Source organism: Monodon monoceros, unplaced genomic scaffold (genome assembly GCF_005190385.1).
Source record: "Monodon monoceros isolate NGI ecotype Baffin Bay Population unplaced genomic scaffold, NGI_Narwhal_1 Super_Scaffold_4, whole genome shotgun sequence".
Taxonomy (NCBI): Eukaryota; Metazoa; Chordata; class Mammalia; order Artiodactyla; family Monodontidae; genus Monodon; species Monodon monoceros.
The window spans coordinates 81,248,689-81,270,601 of NW_021703781.1; the positions used below are offsets into that span (position 1 = coordinate 81,248,689).

The 21,913-nt window shown below is 55.7% G+C and overlaps 1 protein-coding gene across 1 annotated transcript in view; it reads left to right on the plus strand.

Moving 5' to 3' along the window:
* Nucleotides 1-19,255: 19,255 nt before the first annotated feature.
* DPYSL4 (dihydropyrimidinase like 4) overlaps nucleotides 19,256-21,913 on the plus strand; it is a 16,994-nt gene continuing 14,336 nt past the window's right edge. The window contains exon 1 of the mRNA XM_029245522.1: nucleotides 19,256-19,443. Coding sequence (XP_029101355.1) covers nucleotides 19,405-19,443 — 39 coding nt within the window. The 5' untranslated portion in view covers nucleotides 19,256-19,404. The remainder of the gene's footprint in view (nucleotides 19,444-21,913) is intronic.

Here is a 21,913-nt window from a genome sequence, read left to right on the forward strand (position 1 = left end):
TGTGGGACGTGGTGAGGCTCTGGTGGGGATGCAGTTCTGTATCCGAGTCTGCAGGGCGTGATGTGGGGTGCCGTGTCCCCCCATCACAGAGCCGCCTGAACCTGTAAGAGTGGGGCTGCAGGGGCCGCAGGAGATGCACCACTGGGCAGAGAAGGGAGTGAGGCAGAGCAGATGCAGAGCGAGGCCAGAATGAGATCACCGCCGGCTCACTCAAAGGGGCCTCGGGACACTTTGCTCTTTCACGTGGCACGTCTGGGCACGTGTTCCTCTAAAGGGGCTCATCTCTGGAAACCGCATGCGGTTAGCCTGGTGCAGGGCCCAGGCACGGCAGTATCTGCTCCCGCGTCCCCAGGGGTGCAGGGCATAGCCTCAGGCTAGAAAGGTCACTCTGGAGGCTGGTTCTGGAGTGGAGCCCGGTCCCCGCCTGGTCACCGGCCTAGTTCCACACGTGGGCCCTCAAATCCGAACACGCCTGGTCCCCAGAGTTCGGGGTCCCTGGAGTTCGGGGTCTCCTCTTAGAACTTGCGCTGAGGTCCTTGGGCTGCGCCGTATCGTGTGGAGGAAAGTACCAAATGCACCAGTACTGCGTGTCCGATTGCTTGGTAAGGACGATCCACTGTCACGGCCTGACCTCAAAGGTCACTTGTAGCCGGTGAAGGACAATGAACGACACGCATGGGCACGGCAATGCCTGAATCAAAACGCACTGCCCACAGTCCCCGAAGGCCCGCACGGGACGCGGGGTCACCTCTGCCCCATCGGCGTCATCCCCGCAGCCTTCCCCCTGCTGAGCCAGCCTGGCTCTGGGGTCTGCCTTGCCATGTGCCCAGCACCGGGGACCGTGCCCCAGAGCTGTGAGCAGGTCTCACCTGTGGAGGAGCCAGAGCCAGATAAGGATGGCTGAGAGCGTGAGAACAGGTCCAGAGGCAGGGGCGCCGGGCAGGCACGGCCTCCCTGGGGGCCCGGAGACCTCCAGGACCTGGACGTTGATGGGGGCCCCCTTGGACAGAGCCATTTTGTGGGTCTGGAGACCCAGAGGTGGCTCAGACCAACTCCCGGGTGCTCATGTTGGGGTAGCCTGGGTGGGGGGCAGTGGGTGTCGCAGTTCGGGGACGGACCTGTGCTGCACGTCTCGGCTCGGGACACCGCACAGCAGCCTTGGAGCCACAGGGTCGGGTGTACGTTTGGCGCAGTGCGCGCAACACGAGAAGTTAACAGCTTCCTAAGCAAGCACCTCCTTTCTCCCGTCAGCTTTTTTTTTCTAAGATTATTTTTGACGTGGACCATTTTTAAAGTCTTTATTGAATTTGTCACAATATTGCTTCTGTTTTATGTTTTGGTTTTTTGGCCGAGAGGCATGTGGGATCTTAGCTCCCCGAACAGGGGTCAAACCCGCACCCCCTGCACTGGAAGGCAAAGTCTTAACCACTGGACCCCCAGGGAGACCCCATCAGCTTTTTAAAAACCTCTTATTGTAAAATAGTTACAGAGTTAAAGGAAAGTTGCAAAAATATTAGAGTATAAAGTTCCTGTACACCCTTCACCCAGCTTCCCCAGGTGTTCACATCTCATGGAATCACAACGCACTTTCCAAGTTTAGCTGGCCACCCACTCAGTTCAGACAAGCGTTTCTGCTCCAGGACCCCATACTCTGTTGAGTCGTTCTCCTGGTCCCTCCCGGTGGGTGACAGTTTTCTTAGCTTCCGCGTCATCCTTGACCTTGGCACCCTATAGGAGCTGGTGGATTATTTCGTGGATTGTCCTCCAGTTTGATTTGTCTGATGTGTTTGAATGATTGGACTGAGGTTATGCATTCTTGGCGAGACTGAGCCCAGGTGACCCCCTCTGAGTGTGTTCGATCAGGGCGGCACGACGTCCCTACACTGTATCCCTCTGATGTGAACCTTGATCAAGGTTCTGCCAGGTTATCCACTGAAAAGTTGTCATTTATAACTATAAATAGATGGGGAGAGACACTTTGAGACTAAGCAAGTACCCTGATCCTCTTTAAACTTGTGCCCAATAACTTTAGCAGACATGAGTGGGTCTTTCCTGCCACAGTGATTACTGCCTGTTCTCGTGGTTTTCTATCCCTACGTTCCTTCTATTTTATTAGAATTTTTCTCTGGAGAAGACCTGTCCCCCTTCTCTCATTTTTTCTTTATCCAATTATTCATAGCAGTGTCAGCTCGTGGGTATTAATTTATTCTGTGAGTGATAATCCAACACCACCTTTAGCTATTTTCTTGCTCAGATTGTTCCAACTTAAGCCACTGAGCTTTCCAACAGGTTCACGCCTCTGTCCTTTGAGTTCCCTTCTGTGTCTTGAGCCCTTTCTCACTTTCTGTCTCCTCCGGATGCTCAAGCTCATCTGTATTTTCCCTGCCCCAAGCCTGAAAGCAGCCACTTCTCCAAGGAGCTCTGGTTCCTTCTGTTGGAGGATGGTGTTTAGGAACCAACATCTCTGGGCTGGGTGTGTTTGCTACTCCTGGGGTGATAGTATTTCTAGGCCCTCTCAGGGGCAGAGCTTGGAAACAGACATCTGTGTGCTAATACATGCATACCCCCACTTCTTTGTTTATTTCTGCTTCTATCTATTATCTACCATCTGTCATCTATCTATCATCTATCTACCATCTATCTATGTATTTATATAGCTATTATCTATCATCTAGCTATTATTTATCTATCGTCTGTCATCTATTTATGTATCATCTATGTATATATCATCTATCTATCATCTATCTGTCATCCATCATCTATCTGTCTATCCATCTATCATCTGTGGGTCTGTTATAAAACCACCAGTTCATACTGACACTTGGAATTCAAGGCCAACCATTCAAGACTCATTCCTGCCCCCCCCCCACTTTCCTCATCTGTAACTAGTTTCTTTGGAGATGTGGCTCTCTCCATATAAACTGTGTTACTTATTTGCCCCACCCTAGTATCCACACAAGGACATTTCAGAATTGCTAACCCACATCCCCTGTGAGGAGCAAGTTTACCAGCGAGGAGACATTTGAGTGCAGAGTCCCTTTTATCTTTAGCCTTATAGTCGCCAGACAAAATATTGTTTTCCATAATGACATAGTCTGGTTCTTTTCCTCTAGTACATTGTCCATTTGTGACCATTTAGGTTTGTTTGTTATATCTTGGGTTCCATTGGAGTTTCCTTCACAGAGTGATTTCTTAAAAATTTACACAGCACAGTCCTGTTTGTACTGTATAGTCTCTGGGTCTTGACACAGGTGGGCACAGAGTCACGACACAGGACAGCACCATCACCCCAGCTCCCTCTGCTTCCTGCCACAGTCACCCCATCCATCCCCAACTCCACCCTTGGCAACAATGGGTTATGATCCCTTCTTCCAGTTTTGCCATTTACAGGTCTTATAAGTGGAAAATATGATACGTGCAGCCAACGTGGAGCTTTGGGGTCTGGCTTTGTTCACTCAGCAACATGCATGGAGGATTCCCCTACGTTTCTGTAGTTCATTCCTTTTTATGCTGAGTCATCTCTGTTGCACGGATGTGCCACATTTGTCCACATGTATCTGCTTGTTTCCTGTTTAGGGCAACTGTGAATCAAACTGTTACAAACATTCATGCACAAGTTTTTGTGTAAATACAGGTGTTCGTTTCTCAGCTAAATAGCTAGGGTTGATAAATGTGTGCTCAATTTTATAAGAAACTATTGTCCAAGGTGGCTGTACATGTTGCATTCCCACCAGCAAAGTATGTGGGAAGACTGTTGCTCCACATCTTTTGCAACACTTGATACGGTCAGTCTTTTGGGGGGGAGGAGGTCCATTCTAATAAGGGCACAGGGGTATGTTATTTTCGTTTTAATTTGCGTTTATCTAATGACTAGTGATGTTGGGCATCGTTTTATGTGTTGATTTTCCATATCCGTGTATCTTCTTTGGTAAAGTGTCTATTGAAATCGTTTGCCCATTTTTTTAATTTGATTTTTGCTTTCTTAACATTGAGTTTTAAGACTCCTTTATACATTCCAGACATACACGTTTGTTGGTGCAAAAGTATTTTCTCTTTTATCTTCTTGTTCTCTTAAGGGTATCTTTTGAAGATAAGTTCCTAAATTTTGATAAAATCTAACTTACCAACTTTAAAAAAAATAGGTTTTATGGTATTGGACCTAAGAAAACTGCCTGATTCAAAGTCACAAATATTCTCTCCCATGTTTCCCTCTGGAACTGTGTGACGTCATGTCTTCCATTCATACTCACGATCCATTTTTAGTTCATTTTTGCATTCGGTGCAGTTTTGGTTGAAGCACACTTTTTTTTGCACGTGGCTGTCCAGCCCTTGTCTCCTCCCACCCCCATCGTAAAGAGGTCTTCCTCTTTTTGATTAAAATGCCTTCTGCTTGGCTGGATCGAGTCCCGCTCTGTGGTCAGCCCTATCCTGACTGGAGCGTCCTCCTGGACTCTGAGTCACCGCATACCAGGAGGCAGGGGGACAGAGCTGCTGTTTGCTGGCGTCCTCCACGCACGGCATGCCTGGTCCCCACTGGGTCCTGGGGGTAGGGCTGGGTCTCCAAGGACCTCGCCTGCCCAGCTCGGGGCCTGGAAGCCCAAGACGTGTGAGATTAACTGTCAGCCGCTGAGATTTACAGCTCTGGGCGGAGCAGGCACTGAACACCGACGAGCCGCCTCTCCTCTGAGCCTGGTCTCAGATTGCGCGCGCTGCGCTGAGGCCAGGCAGCCAGAGACGACGCTGTTGCCGTTTGGAAACTCAGGGATGAGCTGCTCTTGCCCAGAACACGTCCACAGTTAACGAGCATCGTGCACACGTGGAAAGGGAACCTGCATTAAAGAAATATCTGTAATATTTTGCATCATAACCTAATGAAATTGTCTTTTTAATTTGTGTATATTGTTTTATGTTTAAGCAGAGGAATAAAAGGTAAGGTGTTTTTGATCCTCGTAGAAGGTTCACCCAGGTGTGAACAGCAGTTCGCGGGGCCGGTCGTGCTGGCAGGTGGGGGGTGTGGGGGACGAGCGCTGCCTCTCCATTTTGGGAGGAGGGACGGGTGGTAGAGGCCCCCAGATCCAGGCACTGAGGGGCCCTGTCAGGGCGGCTTCGTCAGCCTGGGCTCCAGCCCCAAGCGGGATGAGGGGGGCTCGGGGCTGAGGTCAGACACGTGCTTGTCTGATGGCAGGTGACAAGTCAGTGCACGGAGCATGGTGGCCATGCTGCCTGAAGGGCCACTGCTGCCCCTCGCAGCCCCTCATCACAGGGCTTTCTTTCTCTTTGCTCCTTGGTGCACAGAATTGCATTCATCCCGACACTGGCTCATTCCTGCCACTGGTCTGGGAATGGCCCACGTGCTCATCTTGTTTCCTGGCTATGCTGACTTCTAACCCTATGACCCCGCTGACTTATCACCCGCCCCTCCTCCAGGAAGTAACTGTCTTCTGGGCCCCGGGGCAACCGCCCTGTGCAGAGCTTTGTGGCAGACACGTATGTTTCTAAAAGGTACAATTGTTACTGTGTTTTAAGTTCTTGGAAGAGGTGTCATGCTGTCCGTGTCTTTTGGACACACTGTGCACTTAATATCACTGTGCTTAGACTCGCCTGTCCTGTGACCTGTGTGTCGGCTTATCCCTGTCTGGGGCTCTGTCACAGAACTTTACCACACCTCTAATGGACGTTTGCGTTTTGCTGTTGTGGACGATGCTTCATGAACATTCTCGTAAAGTCTGTGGATGTGCTGGTGCAGGAGTTTCTTCTGGGTGTCCGCCTAGGGGTCATCAGGGGTCATCCAAACACAAGCCCTCGACCTCAGGAGATACTGACAAACTCCTCCAGCTCGTGTTGGCTTTGGAGCATTGCTTTTTTTTTTTGCTCTTTGTTTAGAATTCTGTGTTTACCTTATGGCAAAAGCCGGTCGTTACTGAGAGCTTTGCACAGGGTCTCAGACAGAAGTGGGATAACTGGCTGGAGGCGGACGGTTTCCCCTCCCCCGGTTTGCGCCTGTCCAGGAACAGCTCATGGCCTGCGGCCAGCTGTCTAGCGCTCTGTAATGTCACCATCTTTGTTAAAGCAATGATGCGTCTTTTCACTAGCATGACCACGAGGCCATTAATAAGAGATGCCATTATTAGAGAAGTCGGTGACAGAAAAGAGAGCTGGACGCCCCCTTGTAGGGCTGTGAGAGCAGCTCCTAGTAACCCAGGCAGGAAACAAAACAAGAACCAACGGAAAGAAGACAGAAAGGGTGTGCTCCCACCCACGTGCGGGTCTGCGCGTGTGGTGGGCACGTGTGGTCAGGTGCAGGCCTGGGAGCCTGGGCAGCTGATTCTGCGCCCACACCAGCCAGGGAGACGGGTGTGCGTACAGCACGTGAACACGAGCAAGTCGCCCTTGTCTCCAGGAGGAAAGGACTGAGGTGGCTTCTGTGTACCTTCCTGGCCATCCCCCGGGGGCCGTGCCCTGGGAGCCTGGGCCGATGCGGACGAGGTGGGGTCCTGGGTGCTCAGACGGTTGGAAGGTGCGGAGCCCACTCAGTGCCTGCCTCGGCCGGTCCTGCACCGTGAGCACAGCACCAGAAGCTTCCCCCCTGCCTCCCGCTGGAATTCCTCCCCCACCCCACCCCGACCCCCTCACCGGAATGGTCCTCCTGGTACCCAGGGGCAGGGGCGTGTGAGGCCATGGGAGTGGAGGACAGGCCCCTCACCAGGCTGAGCAACCGCGAACAGGGGAGCCCAGCCCCGGGGCTCTGATGCGCGATGCCTGTCACCCTGCGCTTGGCGCCACCCTGCCTTCCAGAGCCCCAGGGCCGCCGCCTTGTGCGCCACTAAGAGCCCAGTGGTGTGCCTGCCACCTGGCCAGCCGGGGCCCAGCCTGTGGTGGTGCCCGGCCGCCACACCCTGTCCACGCTCTGGGCCGCGGGCCTAGCACGCATGGCCCCGAAGCTGCCGGGAGCTGCCTTCTCTGCAGGAGGTGCCGGGGCCGCTGATGTGCGGGGCCACGGGGCTCCCTGTGGGCTGCTCAGTCGAGGGGGGGAAGGAGGCCAGAGACGAGCGGGCGGCAGGAGGGCAGGAGCCCCCGCACGGGGCGGCCACGGTGGACCTGGGACCAGACAGCGCCCCCAGGCACAGCCAGTGCGGGCTGGGGGTCCAGGGATCCAGTCCGCGGCCCGATCCCCCTGGCCCCGTGCCCGTGTCACGCTGTCCCCGGCAGAGGTGCGTCCCCCCCGGCAGCCCGACCCCTCCTCTCTCCAGGCTGGCTTCCCTCCCCTGGCTCCCACGGTCCCCGTCTCCTGTGCTCACCGCCCGTTCCCTCCTGGGTGGGTCTCGGCTGGGTCTGCTCCAGGTACCTCCCGCCGCAGGGGGACCCCTGCCCTGCCAGCTTGGCTGGTTCTCTGGTTCCCTGGAGGAGGGGACAGAACAGAGGTCGCCGGGGCTCCCGGCAAGCAGCTTTGGGCAGAACTCACGGAAGCCTGGGCCCCTCTACTCGCCAGGCCATCGCCTAACGCGCTCCGTGACGCCCTAACTTCACCTGCCCTGGCACTCCAGGGAGCCGAGGTCTTGGGGGTCCTGAGAGGTGGGGCCTGGAGGCCGAGGGCCTCACTTCCCATGAGAGGAGATGGCTAACTAACTCAGAGTTACGTCTCCAGAGCGGGGGGCTCCGTCGGACGCGCAGTCTGGGGGTGGAGGGAGGGGCGCAGGTGGGGCCTTTGGGAGCTTCGTGAGGTCACTCAGGAGCCTGCCTCCCACTGGCCTTTCCCGCTGGGCCCAGAGAGGCAGCTCTGGGTCAGGAGGCTGGCGTCTGGCCGGCGGACGGCCGAGAATTTCACAGATGAAAAGACGCACAGAGTCAAAGCAAATACAGCTTTGCAGGAAGCTGCCTGCAGGGAGAGACAGGTGCATTTTGTGACTGAGTTCACCCTGCAGACAGAGGTGCGCCTGGCTCACCCTGGGCTCTCACGCCCTGTGCACCCCTGCTGCTGAGCTGGGCAGGGAGGGACCCTGGGTCTCAGGAGGCTGGTGCGGACTCCGGGGCGCCGTGACCTTAGTGCTGGGCAGGGATGGGTCTTCGGACGCACACCCTGGGTCTGCTCCACCACCAAGCTGATCTCAGGCCAAGGTCAGACTGCGAGCCTGTGCACACAGGCACCCTTGCTGCCCAGCGAGGTGGGAGTGCCCGAAGGGGTCAAGGCCGGCGGGTCCCACCAGCAAACATCCCAGGCCCTGTGGAGGAGGTGGGCAGCACCCAGAGGGCTCCCTGTGGCCCTGGAATGTCCGCCCCAGCTGAGGCAGAACTTAGGTCTCTAATCCCCAAATTACTGGGTAGAAAACGCAGCAAACAGACCGTTAGGCTCATGTAGTTATTCTGTACAATGGCCGTTAAGGGAAGAGGTTTTGGGAGACTCAGGAACGCAGTTTCATGGAAATGGCCCTCAAACTGGCGTAACCCCGGGTCACCTGGAGGCTTATTAAACCGAGACCACGGCCCAGCCCCCAAGTGCCTGGTTCCGCGGGGCGGCGTGGCCCAGGGCCCACGTCTCTGACAAGCCCAGGAGGTGCTGAGGGTCCTGGGACCCGACTTGCACCCCACAGGTGCCTTTAACCTCCCCCGGAGTTCAGGCTGTGAGGACACCGGGCTGCTTCCTGGCTGCAACTCATGTTTCTCCTCAGTTTGAATTTTCTTCAAGTGACCCTCTGATACACCCTGGGCTTTTCAGGCCTCGGAGCCCATTTCACGGCATCTGTGGTCTTTTGTCAGGTTGCTCGTGTGAGATGTGGGAGGGGCCGTGGCTGCCACTCAGGAAACTCGGTGGTAGCGAGGTGGGAAGGGCAGCTCTGGGGTCACACGGGTCGGGGCTCGGGTCCTCCCTCTGCACTCTCTTAGCCACGTGGCCACGACAGGTGAGCTGACCTGTGTCCACCTGGGCCTCCTGCTTTGAAAAGGGGTCACCCCCTGAGGTTGGGTGGCTAGCCAGGTAATGCATTTGTAGAGTTGAGTTCCCCAGAGAAACAGAACCGGTAGGCTGGCTCACGTCTATCCATCTGTCCATATCTCTCTCCATCGGCCTGTCCGTATAGACAGAGGGAGTTACTGTAACAAATTGACTCGTACATCTATGGAGGCTGAGAAGCCCCAAGATCTGTGGTCGTCAAGCGGGAGCCCCAGCAGAGCCCATGTGTCCGTCCAAGTCTGAGGGCAGGAGAGGACCCCTGTCCCCGCTCAGCAGTCAGGCAGAGGGTTTCCCTCTTCCTCAGCATTTTTGTTCTAGTCGGGCCTTCAGCTGATTGGACAAGGCGCACCTGCACTGGGGAGGGCCATGGGCTTTACTCACCCTACCATTCAATGCTAATCTCATCCAGAAACACCCTCAATCTCCCTCCCCCCCCCAACCAAGCACACAGGATAAAGTTTGGTGAACGCCTGGGCAAACCTGGCCCGGTCAAGTTCACACATAACGTGAACCATCGCAACTTTCAAGAGCGCTGGGGCAACACACCCATGTGTGACCATCTCCGTAAATAGGCTGCCGCCTTTACTGTGTGTCCACTAGGCAGCTGCAGAGTCAAAACCAGGAGGAGACCCTGAGCAGAGCACGGCGTGAGCGTGGACCGCCCTGGAGCAGAGTGGGCCTCCCGCAGTGGGCTCTCCTCTGTGGGGGGCTGGGAGAAGGACCTTGTAAATGGCCCAGGTTTGGGAGACTGACAGCAGTACTGTCACCGTCTGTGGGATTGATGGAAAGGCCCTGTGGAGAGCTGATGGGGGCAGAAGGGGTGAGAAGGAAGCTAAGCTGGGTCTGGGCGAGACCACCTATTTCGTTTCTTGTAAGTTTTCTAAAACATATTTTATTTATTTATCTATCTATCTATTTATTTATCTATCTATCTATTTATTTAATTTATTTATCTATCTATTTATTTATTTATTTATCTATCTATTTATTTATCTATTTATTTATCTACCATCTATTTATTTATTTATCTATCTATCTATTTTATTTATTTATTTATCTATCTATCTATCTATCTATTTATTTATCTATTTATTTATTTATCTATCTATTTATTTATCTATCATCTATTTATTTATTTATTTATTTATTTTATTTATCTATCTATTTATTTATTTGGCTGCATCAGGTCTTAGTTGCGGCACACGGGATCTTTGTTGTGGCATGTGGGATCTTTCGTCATGGCGCACGTGCTTCTTTCTAGTTGCGGCGTGCCAGTTTTCTCTTCTCTAGTTGTGGTACGTGGACCACACGGGCTCTGTAGTTTGCGGCACACATGCTCTCTAGGTGTGGCGCGCAGACTTAGTTCCCGTGGTACGTGGGATCTTAGTTCCCCGACCAGGGATCGAACCCGCATCTCCTGAATTAGAAGGTGGGTTCTTTACCACTGGACCACCAGGGAAGTCCCCAAGACCATCTATTTCTTGATATTTCCCCCAAGTCAGAGCTTTGGGGAAAGAAGACCTTGGCCCCAAACGAGTTTGTTGTCGCCATCTGTTTCTGTTGGGTTTGAAAATGTTTGTCTACGACTTCCCAGAATAGTAGTTCTCACGTGGAGAGGTTCTGGTTTTAGCCCACCCTCCGCTGTCCCATAAGCTGATCATACATGGATTTGTGTGGGTTACTTTTGAGGGGCTGGGGCCTGGAGTGGGGGTGTGTTTGGGGGCAGAGAGCAAAGATCTGGGCTGCAGGGCCCTACCCCTGCCAAGTGCCTGTGGAGTTGGGCTCTTGCCCGCCTGGACCTCTGGGTTCAGTGTGCGGACCCGGGTTCACTTGTCTTGTGTGTGTTTCTGGAAACCCCGAGAGGCCCCTTGGGCTTTCCCACGGTGCTCAGTGTAGTTGGTTCTGACCCCAGGAAGGTGCTGGTCATCCCTACCAACAGCTTCATGTTTCCCAACAGCTGAGGTCCCAGTGAGACTCCCCAGCACAAACACAGGCGGCAGGGCCGGTTACTTGGACTCTATTTTGACATAAATCAGAGTGTTTTTTCCTAATCCATATGTACGAATGCATTTGCGTCTGTTACCGACAGGTGTTACTGTGAGAATTCTGCTTCTGCAGCTCTGAGCGAGGCTCTGACATCTCTGTGCCTATTGGGCTGGGCACCAATGTAAAAATAGCCCTGCTGCCAGCTGGGCCGTGGTCTGGCCAGATGCCCTCCTGTCCTCTTGTCCCTCGTCTGTCCATGTTGGTAGCTATGAAATGAACCCACTTAGTGACGTTGTTTATCAACGTCCTCCTGTCCTTTATACCTCGTCTCCCACCCTCAGCGCAGCCCAATATAAAATCACGTAACCTCTCCCTCCAGAAGGAAGGTAAGGGTGCGGTCCGCGGTGCCCACCGTTATCGAGACATCACCCCTCACCAGGCAGTAGTCCAGCAGACTCCGCCCCCCTGGGCTGGGAGCACCACCACGTGCCATGATTCCCTCCACGCCCTGCGTCCCTCCTCCCACACAACGTGCATCCTCGTCTCCATCAGTGCACTGTCCTCCCGCCTCTCTGTGAAGCGCTGCACACGCAGGGACGTGCCCAGCTCGCTCACTGTGGAATCCTCTGTGTGGGACGTGCCCAGCTCGCTCACTGTGGAATCCTCTGTGTGGACCCCAGTACACACTCAGGTCGTGCCTGGCCACTAATTCACAGTCAGATAAATGACGACCCAGTAAGTGGACCGACGTGCTCACGAAGGCCAAAGGCCATGTCTTCTCCATTCTGCAGCCTCACGGCCTCCTGAGGTTCCAGAAAACAGTGGAAGTGGGGTGCTCCCAGGTCCCCAAGACCACCCGCAGGCTCAGTGGCCCACCAGGATTCTCAGGACTCAGTACAGAGTGGTGCCACGGCTTGGATCTATTGCAGTGATGTCATCAAGGTAGGCAGCTGGCTCTGTAAGGGCAGAAGACACAGGAGGAGGCTGGAGGGACCCAGGAGCAGATTCCCTACACTTCCTCCCACCTGTGGAGGCCACACAGAGCACACCCTCCCCAGCCTGAAAACGCAGCTGTGTGTGTGCGCTGTCTCTGCTGGGGAGCCGGGGATGTCCACTGGAGACTCGGAGCTCAGGGTTGGTACTTGGGCTACCCATTTGGGCACCGCCTGCCCGTTAGAATGCCGGCCCTCAGAAGGAGGCAGGTGTTTGCCGTAAATCACATCATTTGTACAAACAGTCTAGGCCAGACCACGAGCACAACCTCTTCTCTCCGGGAGAGTTTCAAAGGCCAGGTTTCCAGATGCCAATCAAGGGCCAACCTGGCAGGCAGGCCCCTGTGCAGACTGCAGCTCAGCTTCTGCCCAAAGAGGCACTCTTGAATGAGGAGCCCCCCAAGGCCAGGGGACCAAGGGCAGACCCACCAGATGACCCCACACTCACCTGTCCTGGGTCTCGCATGGCTTCAACGTGGTGAGATCTTGGGCTGACTGGGGGGATGGTCAGGAAGTTGGGCCAGTGGCCGAAAAGGGAGGGGTGGAGGACACCATATCGGAGGACATGGGACTGAGGGGCCTGTAGGGACTTGAGAGGTCTGGAAGCCTGGAAGCAGAAGCATGCCTCGGTGCGTGTGTGCGTGTGTATGTGTGTGTGCGTGTAAGTGTGCATGTGTAGTGCTGCAGTCCCAGAGAAAGCAGAAAGCCATCCGTCCTGGGCACAGTGGTGGTGAACATTAGCAAAGTAGGGTAGGACTGGCTCAGGAGAGGATCAAGTGACCTCAGGCAGCCAAATGTTGTCACCTTGTCCCTTCAAACTGGGGAGTGACTGTTTTGAATTCTGCACCTTATTTTCGCCAAGATTCTTGTTCTGTGTTTGCGTGTGTGCAGCTCATAGCCCAGACAGTTATCATCTTAGCTCAGGAAGGCAGTGACATGCGTGGAGGGCGGTGGGCAGGTGGTCAGGGCCCTGGCTCTGGCCAGCCTAGAACTGCGAGCTCGGGAAACCCCTTGTAATCTCCAGGCTTCAGCTTTTCCATCTGCAAAATGAGAGGGTCCTTTCTAACACACTAGAAGTGGATGAATTGACTAGAACCTATTTAGAGATGGATCAGATTGCAGGCATAAGGAACAATGTAAGTTTAACGCAGCAGATTTCAACCATGATGTGTGCGATACTCGGTAAAGTAAGCACACGTGCGATTCTAATGCGTTTAGCGTTCATTCTACTTAGTGGAGTGTCCTCTGACTGAGAAGTTAGTTTTAAAGTTAAAAACCAAAAAAGCTCTGTGGAGTTTCTAATGTCTGTGACCCCAGGTGGTGCGCTCCACCACCCCGCCCCTCCCCCCTCCCCCCCCCCGCCCCCCCCCCCTCCCCCTCCCCTCCCCTCCCCCTCCCCCTCGCCTCTCACCCACGATGCTGCTGCTCCAGCAGCTGCTCCAGGGTCCGCCCTCCATGTTAGAAAGAACCTGGGAAGCTCCTTCTTAACTTCTAAATATTAAAGATGTAAAAGGTGAAAAGGAAGAATTAGTACCTAACAGAGGCCCACTTTCTAAGTACTAAGAAGAAATGAAAATTGGGTGGAAACGTGAGCACTCTCCCACAGGTGGGAGGGGGCACTGAGGTCGCTTCTGCACATGGTCTCATGGGGCACGGGGACTCGTCTTTGTGGCCTCGCATCTCCTGGGAAGAGCCGTTTGCATCTCCCAGACAGAGGCTCAAGTGTGGCACCATCCTGGGCTGGAGCCACCACAACCGGATGTCCACCTACAGAGCCAGCGCCTGGTCATTTCTCCAGACCTTCCCCGCCGGGAGTCCCCGCCAGTGGCTCAGATGTCTCACACTAACAGAAAGCATTTGTCTTCACTCTTTTGCAGAGGAGAAGCAGCACGTCGCTGAAGCCTATCTGAAGCGTGATTTCCATTCCTGCCGAGCATCCTGGTCCACAGCCGACTCACGGCTTGGAGGTGGTGCATCTGTTGACCTCGCACCCTTGGGGGCCTAAGGTTGTGCTGTCAGTGCTGAATTTGCAAGGGGTACGTGTGCATGTGTGTGTGCACGCATGAGTCTGTGTGTGAGCACACGCGTGTGCTCTATCAGAAGACAGTGCACGGGACCGGGCTCTCTGAGGCACCTAGACGTTGACCTGCTGCGTAATGAGAGTGCAGCCAGACGAGAATGTAACGGACAACATTGTATAAAAGAAACATAAACTGCACCGCCCAGTGGCCGGAGGGAGGTGCGCCTATGTTGTCTGGAAGTGTTAGGTTCACTTTATATTTGTGTCGGAAGAAACGTTCAACTACGGTGCAGACGACAGTGGCAGCCAGACCAGGATGAACTGGGAGAAAGCTTATAGGATCAGACAGACGTGCTTTTTTCTCTAGAGGGTGCAGGTTTTCCGCTGGGCAATGCATTGTTAATCAACACTTGTCCAAGAAGGACACATCCTTTCTATTGTCATTAAAGCCACAGTCACTTAGTCACTTGAACAAAAAACGGGGCCAGTTCACCGCTTCTCCAGCTGAGCTTGGAGTCAGGGTTTGTATCTCAAGTCCGAAATCTGGCTGAGTCCTTCCTGCATACTTTAGTTTTGGTCTAATGACGGCATTGTCTTGGCACATTTGTCGTACTCAGAACCAAACGGCAGACAATAGTCTTGTGTTAACAAAAGCCGCCGTGGAGCTATGGATGAACTCCCAGATTGAAGCCTGATGGACTGTAGGATGGAAGCATGCAGAAGCACTCTGCAGCTCCAAGCACTCCCCGTGGGCCTGCCCACCCCATGTGTACCTGTGCGGGGACAGCAGCTATGCAGGTTGGCCATTTCAGATCCCAGAACGTGCGTGTGAAACGCAGATTCACGCCCCTCGAGTTTATTTGGGTCATCATGATTTTGCGTGTCGTACATATGTCTGGAGTTCTTCATATGCAACCCCACACCCCAGACACTCTTAAGCACAGCTTTGTAATTTTTAAAAGAAGGCAAAGTCTACAGGAAAGAGAAGCATGTAAATATGTACCAGTGCTTATGAAGTTGTTATTGTCTGTATGTAGAAAGGATGTGCACTGGAAAGGGAAAGTGGCTCAATGAATGTTTTAAATAATACTTCACGTAACAAACTGCATTTGGTACATTCAGGAAAGCACACATTCAGTTGCAATGCCAATTCTTCTCTTCAGATGTTGTTCTTATTCATGTATCATAGGCACCTTCTTTTCATCTGATTACAAAATCCAGCATTTCAGGATTGGGCTTTTGCAAAACAAAAAAGAAGAAGAAGGGCTTCCCTGGTGGCGCAGTGGTTGAGAGTCCGCCTGCCGATGCAGGGGACACGGGTTCGTGCCACGGTCTGGGAAGATCCCACATGCCACGGAGCGGCTGGGCCCGTGAGCCATGGCCGCTGAGCCTGCACGTCCGGAGCCTGTGCTCTGCAACGGGAGAGGCCACAGCAGTGAGAGGCCCGCATACAAAAAAAAAAAAAAAAAAAAGAAGAAGAAGAAGAAGAGAGAGAAAGGGGCAAACATGAGCCTTTGTCACTGATTCCTGCTGGTCCAATGAGCATCTGAAGAATTCAAGTATTTCATGATAACATGCGCTTTCTAAATTCTAGAGTGTACCTTGTTGCAAAGCCAGTGGGCTGGACTGAACTCCCTGCGAGTATCGGGACTCTCTTACCGCTAGCTCTTCAAACAGGGGACGTGTGTGTGTAAGTGTGCCACTCCCTAATGCAGCAAGAGGAAGGACCCTGAAAGGCTGAAGCACAGAAGTGTTTACTGTGCAACTGGGACGTGGACACGTATACAGCGTAACAGTTATCGCCATAATCACTGTGTGCACAATACCCAGAAAAACACAAATGTTTTCATTTGTCTAAACTACAAATCCATGTAAATTTCAGCTTTCCTTGTTGACACGGATGTGTGTACCTCGCTTCCATGGTCTAGAGCTCCAGTCGCTGAAGGACCGTGGCTCTTCCTTAAAGGGCTCTGCCCTCGAGGAACCTGTAGCCTTCAGGATGCCCCGAGTGCCTTACAGGGCTGTGAACACCAACTCTGGCAGTCAGGAAGGAGGGTGTGCCAGGAGTGGGTTTGGAGGCGCTGTGACATTAGTCTACACTGACCATTACTGCATCATTGACCTTTAGATGGATTGTGTGTTTTAACACAGTAATGGATTTACGTTTAGGCTCAGGAAAATCAAGGTGTAAATTATGTATCAAGTCATATATTTGTTTACTGTATATTTTTAAAAAGCTTTATTGTAAATTTATGCAGAAACGAATGAGGACTTGTTTTCTCACAGCAATGCGCCAGGCAGTATTTGTGTTCCCTGAAGCAATTGCTTAATAACCACACTCTAAACACCTGATAACTCTGTTCAGTGCTAAACAGTATTCAGAGGCCTAAAATAGGTTTGTATGGTGATCAACTACAAAATTTTACACATATTTTTGTATTGTGATTCCTATGATATATACCAGAGAATTTTTACTCATTTGTAAATTATTGTACAGTTTTTAATAAAAGGTTGTTTTAAGTCTTAGAATATCAAAGTTCTCCTCCTCACAAAGTATTAAAGTTTGGACGTATCGGCTATGTTAGCCACTTCTGTGTTCCGTGTCCACGCTCTGAAAGACAGTGCCTCTTTCCACACCAGAAAGGGAACTTGGGCCTTTTGCTCACTGGGGAGGGGCTGCCGGGCATCTCACATATAGCCTCAAACTAAGTCATGGGGAGTCTTCTGGAGCACAGGCTCTGAAATCAGAGGTCCTGGCAGCATCTGGCTGAAGTCAGCCACCAGGGAGGACTGCTCCTGTAGCTGTTTGTCAAATGAGAACCAGAAAAGAAAAGTCAAACCACTGAGAATGGTGAAAGAATTTCTGTGAATGAATAACAAATTTTAGTCACAGTGATCCCACACAGGTGATTAAAGCCTGTTTGATCTCTTTGGGGGAGTGGAAAACCAAGGTGGGACTGGGACAAGGGGATGGGAAAGTGATGATTTAGCTCTGCAGGTGTTCTTATGCCAGCCAGTACTGGAGTGTCCTCGCACTGACTCTCACTGTCCCAACTTACGCTTTGAAATTCCAGCTGCACTAACAGAACGGAAGGGTTGGGATGTCTTTTCCTTAAAAAACAGTCCCTGCAGGGCTCGACTGAGTGACAGCATCGCCCTATGACTCTGGGTGGGCTGAGAGTCCTCCTACTGTGTCTCACCCCAAACCTTGAACATTTTTTAAATTAATTAATTAATTTTAATTTTGGCTGCATTGGGTCTTCGTTGCTGCACGCGGGTTTTCTCGAGTTATGGCGAGCGGGGGCTACTCTTTGTTGCGGTGCGCGGGCTTCTCATTACGGTGGCTTCTCTTGTTGCAGAGCACGGGTTCTAGGCGCGCGGGCTTCAGTAGTTGTGGCTCGCGGGCTCTAGAGCACAGGCTCAGCGCATGGGCTTAGCTGCTCCGCAGCATGTGGGATCTTCCCAGACCACATGTCCCCTGTTCCCCTGCTCGAACCCGTGTCCCCTGCATTGGCAGGCGGATTCTTAACCACTGCGCCACCAGGGAAGCCCTGAACTTGTTTTTAAGGGCAGTCAGGAGCAGCTCCCGTGGGCGCATTCCCTCCCCCCCTCCCCCGCCCTGGCCCTCCCGACTTGCCAAATGTTTCAGAGTCAGAGCCTCCTTCCCTGACGTGAGATCGCCCACAGGGCCTGGAAATGTGGCTGGAGTTCCGAAAAACTGTGGTTTCTTCCGTGCGTGGTCCCCGCCTGCCCTTCTGCGGGTTGAGCGGGAGGTCGGAACCCCGGTTTGCCCCGGGGGCGAGCTGCGGAGCTTCGCTGGGACAGAACGCGCGCCCTCGGCCCAGATCCGGAGCGTTCAGCACTCCCTGCGTGGACAGCGCCAGCTCCGAGCGGATGCCAGGCCGGGCTGAGGGGTGGGGGGAGGGCGGGGGGGGGGGGGGGGGGGCGCCAGGCCCGGCTCCGCCCAGTCCACGAGAACTCGCAGACCCCGCCACGGGAGGCTCCAGGAACCGCCGCCCCTCGCTGGCTCCCGCTGTGGCAGCACAGCGGCCGCAGGAGCCAGCAAAGGCTCTGCCCGCGTGCCCGGGGATGCGGGGCATAGGAAGGCCCGGGCCGGCCCAAGCTTGGCGGAGTCTTCCGCTGCCTGGAGGACGCCTTTGAGAACAAGACGCTGCAGCTGGACGCGCGGGGAGGCGTACACCAGGGTCCGCGAGCAGGAGAGCCCCACAGCGGGCCAAGCTGCCACCAGGAGGGACGCAGCGAGCCAGGCGGAGACGGCCCAGAGGCTGCCACAAGTCTCCCAGAGAGGCCCAGCGTGGCCCAGGCCCGCGGCCCACAGCAGGTAGTGGCCGCAGTGCAGAGGCGCGGGCATCGGGGCCAGTGAGAGCGGGACGCGGGCCCTGGACTCCCTGAGACGCCACACGTCCACGCCGGAGGCCGCTGGGGCGCAGTCCAGGGGCTCGCCCTCTTCCACCAGCCCCCAGCTCCTCCAAGAGGACGCGAGGGCTCGCGGCGGGAACTTCTTCTCCCTGACTGGCCGTGTCTGAGCCTGGACTTCTATCCTGCGCGCCCCCCTCCTCAGAACCCGCCCGGAGGCCTGGCCTCTCCTGCCCTGGTCTGCCTCTCCGGTCCGTCCTGGGTCCTGGGTAGCTCTTTCTCTCTGTGTCTCTCTCGGTCTCTTTCTATCCCTTCTGTGTCTCTCCAACCTCCCACCTGACATCAAGCTTCGCGGGGCTGGCCCTGGGGCAGCCTCACAATGAGGTGTTTCACAATGAGGTGTCTCCACTGTCCGGTCCCAGGGCCAGCGCATGACCTGGCGTTCCGATCCCTGCCCGGGCAATACTCCAAGGAGCCCGGCTTTGGCCTGAAACGTCTTTCCGGACGGAGTCCAGCCTGAGCCTGGACTTGAGATTGCATTCAATCCCCGCGGCCCTGGGTGCCTCGGGTCATCAGGGAGCTGGTGGCGGTCCCTCGGCTGGCCAGGGTGGAAGGGGGTCCTGGCAGGACATTGTCGGAACGCTCACTCTCCATCCCGGGTGCAGACTCTGCACACACACTGGCCGGGACCGGTCGCAACCCTCTCCTCCTGCCCACCCTAAACAAGTTCGCCTCTCGGTCCTCGCAGGGGCCGGTCCGCGGCCTCAGCTCGCGCCTAGGGCCGGGGTTGCTGGTACAGTCACCGAGCCCGGCCAGGGCGGGGCTTGAAAGCAGAGCGGCGGCGGCGGGCCGGGGGGCGCGGCCGGGGGCGTGGCCGGGCCGGGGGCGGGGCCGGCAACGGAGCCGCGCGGCCCAGCGCGCTCCCACTTGGACGCCCGGCGCCCCCACGCGCACGCCTGGGCTCTGTGCGCCCCCACGTCGAGGCCTAGCTCGTGCGTCCGCCGCCGGGGACCCCCAGGACTGCAACGCCCGAACCGGGCCGCGCCGGCCAAAGGAGACGGCGGCGCAGCCGGAGGAGCAGGATGTCCTTCCAGGGCAAGAAGAGCATCCCCCGGATCACGGTGAGCTCCGCTCCCGGGGCCCGCTCCGCGCCTCCGGCCCACTGCCCCGGGCGGGACCTGGCCTCCGGGCCCCGGGGAAGACCCTCCCGGCCCTGCGCCGGGCTCCCTCCCTCCGTGTCCAGCTCCCGCGCTTGCCCCTGTGCCGGCGCGCTCCTTCCCGCGCAGCCCGGGGTCCCCGCGAGCGCCGCGCCGGAACCCCTTTATGGAGCCGGCGCATAGGCCCAGACCCTCCTCTGCTCCCGGCGAGGGCTGAGGGGAGGGCTGGGGCCGGGGGAGGCCTGCTCCCCACGCGCAGATGCACCTGCCTCCTCCCCCACCACCCCGCCCCCGTGCGTCCGGGCCTCTCTGGGAGCTCCGATTCGGAGTGGGCCGTCGGCGCGGCCCTTTGTTGACACCCCCGGTCCGGCCTCCGGCCTCGGGGCGCAGAGATGCCATCCCCGCCCTGCGCCCCTCCGCCCTGCGCCCACGCCGCCGCCGCACCACCAGGAGCTCTTTGTCCGAGACAAAGCAACTCAACCCGGCCCGGAGCCCTTGGCGACCCGAACCACTCCGTGGAGGCGGGGTTCGGAGCCCCCGGGGTGGCGGGCGGGGGGGAGAGAAGGTGGCTCGCTAGTCACTGTGCGGGCATCAGGCAGCTCAGGATCCGGGGAGGCGACCCTCTAACAGCACACGCACTGCTGCGGGAGGTCCCACTGTCCACCCCGCGCTGCCAGGAAACAAAGCCGCCCCCTCCGTGCGGCCAGGAGCCCAGCGGGAGGGAGGGAGGGAGGGAGGGAAGGACGGAGGGAGGGAGGCGGGCGCCTGGGCGCCAGCTGGACGGTGCCTGGGAACCCACGGATTCAGATCCAGCGGGGAGGCGGTGGGATGGCCCAGGGAGTGGCCAGTTCACTTCCTGAGATACTCAGGGAGGAAGAAGCCCGCCCCACCCCTCGCAAACAGGAGAGGGTCAGACCTGATGCAGGCAGGGAGCCAGCCAGGGCCGGGAGGGGGCTGATCCCGTCTCTGGGCAGCTCAGACTCAAGTGGCTGGTTTAGGGGAACTTCTACCCTCATCCTGAGGAGCATGGCACCTCATCCTGCTGCATTTCCCCCTTGGTTCCAAACCCAGGAAGGCTCCCAGAATCGGAGTCCAGACGTCTGAGCATTGGAGGGTGGGGGATTGAGCAGGGCACCCAGGCCACAGTCTCTTCCTGTCCAAAGCCTTCCACGTCCTCTTCTTGGGCATCTCTGAGAACGCGCTGGTCCACTGGGGCTGGAGTTGGGGCTGTTGGAGTGGGGGCACTGCAGGGGGAGGCAGGAGGGTCTGAACACTGGCTCAGAAGGTGGGCAAGGTGGGTCCTTGTAATGTGACCTGTCAGGGCTGGGTCTAGGGCCCAGGGGACCGGGCAGTGAGCCTCTGCAGAACCCAGAAGGGAGAGGCCCAGGCAGCTGGGGCCGGGCCATGTGGTAGACCAGGAGTTGGCAGTAGGTCACACAGTAGGCATTTTCAGCTTCGAGGGCCACACTGTTTCTGGTGCAGCTACTCAGCCCTGCAAGAGAGCGGTCCTGGGTGTGACTGCTCCAGTAAAAGCTGAGCTTGGACATTGAAACGTGAATCTCATGTAACTTTTATGAGTCTTGAAAGTCTTCTTACGATGTCTTTCAACCAGCATAAGATGCAAACCATGCTCAGCTCCGGGCTGCACAAGGACAGGTCGAGGGCCGTGTTTGGCTTGTGGCACAGTTGGCCACCCTTTTGTAGACTGTGCGGTGGTGGTTTTACCTTTAGTCAGTAGAAATCTGAGAATTCAGCCCAAACTGTTAGATGTTAATAAGAATAGAGAATGATGTGATAAGGCTCATAGGCGATGAATTATTTATCCTCTCAGCAGATTCGTAAGAGAATCTGGCATCCGTCAGTTCTCTTGGCGTCAGGCTGATGGTGTGCAAAGAGCCGGAACCCCCGGCCTGGAGCCCTGCCTGGCCTCTCGGTGGGCACCCCTGAGCCCCGGGCCAGGTCCCAGAGCCCCTGTGAAACAGCCGTCACTCCGGCCTGGTCAAGTCGCAGAGAGTGGGAGGCTCCAGCAGGAGGGAAAGTGCTGCAGGGCTGGGCTCTCGCCCGCTTCGTTCTGCACTCAGCTCTTTGCTCCTGCTTTGTGTTTCTCTCCGTTTTTCTCCACTGAGGTCAGACCATCACCCCTGACATCATGCACGGCTCCATTACTGGCTCCCCCTCTGCCTCACTCCCTCCTTCCTGACCATCAGAAGTGGGCTTATGGCTGCCCAGCTCCGGGCTGCGGGGTGCCCCGAAGAGCTGGCCGAACTTGCTGCCACTTTGTTCACCCCCTTGGGCCACCCGCAGGCGGCACCAGAACCGGCACCAGAACCGGCAGGCCCCCGCTGTCCTCCGGGCCCTGCATCAGCAGCCCCTGCTCCCCAACCCCCGGCCCCCCTGGAGTCCATCTCTCACCCGCCCCCAATGCCGGCCCGGG